The following is a 6,000-nucleotide window of genomic DNA, read 5'->3' as shown; positions in this document are numbered from 1 at the left end:
CTCCCTTGTTCTTGCAAGACATATGCCCAATCAAGAAGGTAAACGAACTCTTCTTTTGGTCTGTAATTTGTGTTGCTCTTTCCACTCACAATCTCTAAGCAGACAACACCGAAGCTGTAAACATCTGCCTTGTCTGTTAAGTAACCTCTCATTGCATACTCTGGAGCCATGTAACCTCTGCATGGATGAAATATAAATTCTTGTAAGTGTTAAGCGCTCGCTATGAAATTTAGAAAAGATAAGTAATGAACACTCACATTGTTCCTGCAATCCTTGTGCTGATATGTGTATTCTCTTCTTCGTCGAGTTTAGCTAGACCAAAGTCAGATATCTTAGCATTTAGAGACAGATCAAGAAGCACATTTGTCGCTTTTATGTCTCTATGAACAATCTTCAGCCTTGATTCCTCGTGTAGATAAGACAATCCTTTCGCAATCCCTAAGCATATCTTGTTCCTTGTTGACCAATCCAAGTGAAGTCTCTGTTTTTCTGTGCCTGTTAAGATAACCCACAGGAGACTTTAGCTTAAAGATCAAGAACATAAAACTATCTTTCTCAGATGGACAAAAAAACCAACCAAAGAGTGCGCGAGCGAGACTGTTGTTCTCTAAGTACTCATATACAAGCAAAAGCTCTTTCCCTTCGATGCAACAACCATAAAGTTTCACAAGATTTGGGTGTTGCAATGCAGAGATCATCCCAATCTCAGTCACAAATTCTCTGTTTCCTTGCTTAGATTTTGATGAAAGCTGCTTCACCGCGATGGTCATTCCATCAGCGAGAACACCCTAATAACCAAAACACATTATAACACCAAACGTAAAGAACTTGTGAAGATGTGTAAAACCAAAGCAATCATGATCACCTTATAAACTGGTCCAAATCCTCCTTCACCAATCTTGTTTTCTGGATCAAAGTTATTAGTAGCACGTTTGATTTGTTTCAATGTGAATGATCCTGTCTGCAAATCAAGTCCCCTAAGCTCTTCTGATAAAACAAAAAAAGTAAGATTTGAAAGAAACAATCAGATCTTGAAAATGAGAAAGAGCATTTCTTGAAAATGATGTTTTCTTTCTTACCATTTTCATCCACTTCTTTTTTTCCACCTAAGTAACCTGTAAGCCAGAGGATTAGAAGTACCAGCAACCCGAAAACCGCACACGCTGCAATTACAATGCCTGCAACTGCTCCATTGGACAATTCTTTTCCATTATCAACCTTGAAATCTACAACAGCAGGCAATATAGTATAGAGAGAACAATCACCCACTTACTCACTCTAACATAATTTCAAACAGTTGAGAAATATTTGGATAGGAAACTCACTTGGTGTAATCGTTATGGCAGATATGAGAGGCCCGTAAACACTTCGTGTTGGTATTCCGTTTGTGCCTTTTCCTGTCCATTGCAAATTAATCTCCAACGTACTTCCATTCACTTGAACTTCATTAATTTTTCGTATGAAGGGTTTACCAACTCCACCTGCTCTCTCTGCTATGTTGAAGTCCCTCTCCAACAAATTCCCCTGCACAAGAGAATCATCCCATTTTGAATTCTAATCCAAGAAACTGAAACTTTCTTCTTTGTTTTGCTAAACTCACTTGGACATAAATGTCAAATATTCGCCCCCCTAAGCTACTAAAAGTCTGGTCATTGGAGAACATAATCTCTGCAAAATGGAGCTGCACTTTGTAACTTCCTTTTCTCATGCATAGTCCATAGTACTTGAGTGACTGTGGAGAAAGACGGGCTGTTTTGTAATACTCTGGAGTTGTATCATTGATCAATTTAAATCTGTCAGTTGCTAAGTAGGACGCATCGTCCTTGCCTAGCCAAACTCCAGAACTGCTGTATCCCCAACTTTCAGAGACGGAAGAAAAAGTTGATAGGCCTCTACTGTTCAAGTCATCTGTATACGTGTCTTTGTCAGTCTTGAGTCTGCTTCCTCCACAATTGATGAACAGGGAAGACTCTGCGAGAACCCGGAAACAAAAATGTAACTGGTTAGCTAGGGGTTTCTTTCTAGGTAAGATTGAATCTTTGAGATGCAAACTCACGATCTGCATCTCCTGGACATGGAAGATCTTCTCTCAAGCACCATTGAGTACTACACAAGTAAAGTTGTTTCTATTTTGTAAGTATCTTTGGTTTTCGGGTTTCGGAAAAGAGGGAGAAAAAGGAGACTCACGAGTTATCGGTTACTGACGGGTAGCTGGAGATCAAGTTCCTGAAAAATGTTAACCAATAGTGCTGATTAGAAAAAACATATAGACAAAGTTAAAGTTGAAAAATCACGGATATGAAACAAAAACAGTGCTTACACATCAAGCTGATTACAGCTTACAGTAGGTGGCTGAGTGAAATTGTTGTCAGATAAATCACTGACAACAGATCAAGAAATTAATGACCCGAGATAATCATCAAAGTCGAGGTAAGTTATTTAGTTTGCTTACAGGCTTTCTTTACTGTTGATGAGGAACTGAGGAACTGGACCAGTCAATGAGTTATTATTCAGATACCTAAAGCAGCAAAGTAGTTAACATTCAGTTTTTGAAAGTAAAGATTTTATATCATCATTATATGTTGATAATTTGAAACTTACATATAGTTAAATTTCTCAAGATTCCGAAATGTGTCTGGAATTACACCGGTTAGCATGTTTGAGCTTAAATCTCTGCACACACACATGTACAAACTTTAATGTGGGCCTTGGATCACATTATTAGCCTTTTAGCTGTGAAATTAGAAATAGATTTTTGACTTACAGTTCCTTCATCACACTCATGGAGGTGCCAATGTAATCTGGTATAGGTCCCCTTATCAAACAATTTCTTAGTACCCTGATGAAGTTGGTAGAATGTTAAACACTGTTTGATGAAACAGAGTTTATAAATTGAGTTGAATCAAACTTCGATCAACACTTACAATCGTTCTATGTTCGTCATATTTTTCAGGTCTGGAAAAGAAGAGGCCGGTCCACGCAAATCGGTTATCCTCCTGATAAGAGAGAGAGCTTTATTAAGCTCAAAAGTTTTGATGACAAGCATGCAAAAGTATAAGGTAATTATTAAACTCTTTGGTTACTTACAATTCAGTCAAGTTCTTCAAGTTTGATATTGAAGCTGGAATTGGACCTTCCATTGATGTGCCTTGAAGGTCTCTGTAGAATTAACAGTTTAGTCACTACAAATTTTACAGTTTAATCAGAGAAATGACGGTTACTCACAGCCTATCGAGCAGAGTCCAGTTTCCGATAAAATCAGGTATCTTGCCAGATAGAGAGTTTCCATCAATCCGACTGCAAGAAACAAATGAAGCTTTTAGAATCAGTCCAAAGTTTCCATCAATCCGACTGCAAGAAATCTCATGTATCTCTACTTACAAATCAGTCAAGTTCTTAAGATTGCTTAAGGACTCAGGGATCGGACCAGTGAAGTTGTTTGAAGAGAGTAGCCTGTATTTATAAATACACCAAATCACTAAGTAAAACTGAAATAACAATGAAGGGAAAAAAAAAGTATATAATAAAAGATCTTACAATCTTTTCAAGCTTCTTAAGTTCCCTAGGTTTGAAGGAAGTGGTCCTGTAAATAAATTAGCTTCCAAAACCCTGCAAATTCGTTTTTTACATATTAGAATATAAGTCAATTCTAGTTTGACGAAAACAAGATAAGATATGTTACATTACACTTCAGTAAGCGTAGTAATCTCTCCGAGTTGATGAGGGAATGGTCCAGAGAGACGGTTTCCGATTACAGACCTTTTAGTAAACAGAAACGGAAGAATCAGGACAACTTCACTATTATTATCACAAGAAAAAAAAAAAAGTAAAAATATATATGTGTTGCAGAGAATGGTTACAAGATTTTAAGCGGAATTTGAGACAATGTCGCAGGTATCGTTCCATTGAGAAAGTTCCGAGTAAGATCTCTGTAAGAAAAAACGAAAGGCAAAACATAAACCGAAGATTGCTTGAGCTCCAAGTTTCAGACATTTTGCGAAGAATGAAGGAACATTGAGAAAAAAATGTGCTTACATCTGTTGAAGACTCGTGAGGTTTCCGAACTCAGACGGGAAAATTCCAGGCAAGCTTAAACTTTTGAGCTGTCTGTTGATGAAAATCAAGAAGAGAAAGTTTTTGTTTTAGAACCATAACTCTGTTTCTTACTTGGAAAGTTACTGAGGTGACAAATAGACATATACTTACATGTTTGTGACATGACAAACTGAGCTGGCATTGAAAGTACAGTCGCAGGTGATGTTACTGGTCGGTGGGTTTTCCAATGAGCTGCCAACAAAGTTCCATTTTCCGTCGGAACAAGAAGTCCTCTCGATGTTCACTGTTTGGTTTTGTAGCTTTGTAAAGATCGTCCGCAATGTTTGAACTGTGCAAAATTGGTCAAACATTTAAAGTCATACTTTTGATATAAATCAGGAAAGTCCAATTAATAAATTAAGAATGAGAGATTAAACAACTACTATAATAAATCTCAATCTGAACGTCTCTGTAATTGACCCAACTTGCACATATTGAAAGAGATTTATTCGTTTACAACACATTTTTGAGAAAAATTATACATATATTATCCGGATGGGACAAATGATCATATATTAGACAGAAAAAGAAAAAAAGAATTCATACAATAAAATGATAAATCACTCTTTTACATTCTACCAAAAAAAAAAAAAAAAATCACTCATTTACAAATTGACGTACTAGAAGAAGGTCTTATAATAAAATGGTAATCATGATCCGATCGGTTTCATTTTATCATACATGAAGTCATGAATTTGAGATACAAACCATGAACTTAACATGCGTATACATGAAAAAACGTAAAAAGTGTGTGTTCTTTTAGTCAACTATGTGTACCTAGTTTTTAAGCTTTTGCATCGTGCAACTATGACGACCCACCATTCAATTATGAAATATTGAGCGAAATTGAAATAAATCCAATTAGTATTCTTAGCAAAAAAATTGTTTTTTCAGCGTTTTATTTGTCAAATATGACGAAAATTTGACTTTAGAAATTTTAAACCTTATACCAAAAGCTAATAATGGATAATCACGATCTCTTGTGGAATTCTTGAATTTTTTTTTTTTGGTAAAGTGGAATTCTTGAATTCACAATCTAGTTAGTTTTTTTTTTTTTTTTTTGGTCTCAAGAACAAGAAGCATCGAATTATTGAAACTAAAGTCGAAGAAATCAAAGGAATTTATAAGAAATGTGTGTGTGGATTACACAAAAGATTGAGACGCACCTCATCTTCTGGCAAAAGTGGTTGAGCATTTGATCCAAAATTCTCCAATAAGCAAATGAAGATGAGAAGAAGAGCATACACAACTTTCTCTGTCGAGAAGATGAAAACCATCTTCTCGATTTTGTTCTGGGGAAAAAAACCAAACAGACAAGACGAGACTAGAGTAGACGATTGAGAGAGAGAGCGAGAAAGAGATATAGAGGAGTTGAGAGAGAAAGAGGAAGAAGAAAGAAACAGTTGTGAAAAAGCTTTTAGTGTGTTCATATATATATACATAAAAAAATGAGGAAAAAAAAATCCTGATAAATGTATTTTGTCAAAAAAAAAAATACATTACTATTATCTTATAAAAAAATAACTCATATAATAAAAAAATGAGGAAAAAAATCCTGATAAATGTATTTTTAAGATATACTGTATGTACTTATGTAGCCGCCGGAAATTAATAATTTGTGTGGGGTTTAACTAGCTGCTTTCTAATCTTCATTTGTATTTTAAAATATATTACTATTATCTTAAATATTTGATGAATTTAGTTTACTTTTCTTACACATTCTACATTTGTATATGAATAAATAGTGATATGGTTTTGTTCTACATTTGGTCTTAAAGAAATAAATATTACGATTATCTTAAATATTTGATATATTTAGTTTACTTTTCTTATAGATTCTACATTTGTATTTGAAATATATTGTTGTATTTAGTTTAATTAATGTGCGCATCAAGTTGTATTTAT

The 6,000-nt window shown here is 34.9% G+C and overlaps 1 protein-coding gene across 1 annotated transcript in view; it reads right to left on the bottom strand.

Moving 5' to 3' along the window:
* Nucleotides 1-5,467, bottom strand: part of LOC104779347 (probable LRR receptor-like serine/threonine-protein kinase At1g53430) — a 6,305-nt gene extending 838 nt beyond the window's left edge. Inside the window, exons 1-23 of the mRNA XM_010503699.1 lie at nucleotides 5,258-5,467; nucleotides 4,207-4,384; nucleotides 4,036-4,107; nucleotides 3,861-3,929; nucleotides 3,688-3,759; nucleotides 3,538-3,609; nucleotides 3,382-3,453; nucleotides 3,226-3,297; nucleotides 3,088-3,159; nucleotides 2,925-2,996; nucleotides 2,765-2,839; nucleotides 2,602-2,673; nucleotides 2,453-2,518; nucleotides 2,321-2,380; nucleotides 2,188-2,226; nucleotides 2,057-2,106; nucleotides 1,601-1,971; nucleotides 1,326-1,524; nucleotides 1,080-1,226; nucleotides 866-987; nucleotides 578-788; nucleotides 258-495; nucleotides 6-177 (exon numbers count right to left, since the gene is read on the bottom strand). Of these exons, the coding sequence (XP_010502001.1) occupies nucleotides 6-177; nucleotides 258-495; nucleotides 578-788; nucleotides 866-987; nucleotides 1,080-1,226; nucleotides 1,326-1,524; nucleotides 1,601-1,971; nucleotides 2,057-2,106; nucleotides 2,188-2,226; nucleotides 2,321-2,380; nucleotides 2,453-2,518; nucleotides 2,602-2,673; nucleotides 2,765-2,839; nucleotides 2,925-2,996; nucleotides 3,088-3,159; nucleotides 3,226-3,297; nucleotides 3,382-3,453; nucleotides 3,538-3,609; nucleotides 3,688-3,759; nucleotides 3,861-3,929; nucleotides 4,036-4,107; nucleotides 4,207-4,384; nucleotides 5,258-5,372 (2,688 nt within the window). The 5' untranslated portion in view covers nucleotides 5,373-5,467. The remainder of the gene's footprint in view (nucleotides 1-5; nucleotides 178-257; nucleotides 496-577; nucleotides 789-865; nucleotides 988-1,079; nucleotides 1,227-1,325; nucleotides 1,525-1,600; nucleotides 1,972-2,056; nucleotides 2,107-2,187; nucleotides 2,227-2,320; nucleotides 2,381-2,452; nucleotides 2,519-2,601; nucleotides 2,674-2,764; nucleotides 2,840-2,924; nucleotides 2,997-3,087; nucleotides 3,160-3,225; nucleotides 3,298-3,381; nucleotides 3,454-3,537; nucleotides 3,610-3,687; nucleotides 3,760-3,860; nucleotides 3,930-4,035; nucleotides 4,108-4,206; nucleotides 4,385-5,257) is intronic.

This window comes from Camelina sativa, chromosome 3 (genome assembly GCF_000633955.1).
Source record: "Camelina sativa cultivar DH55 chromosome 3, Cs, whole genome shotgun sequence".
NCBI classification, from domain to species: Eukaryota; Viridiplantae; Streptophyta; class Magnoliopsida; order Brassicales; family Brassicaceae; genus Camelina; species Camelina sativa.
Note: the sequence above shows the minus strand (reverse complement) of the source record. Positions and strands in the feature narration are given on the sequence as shown.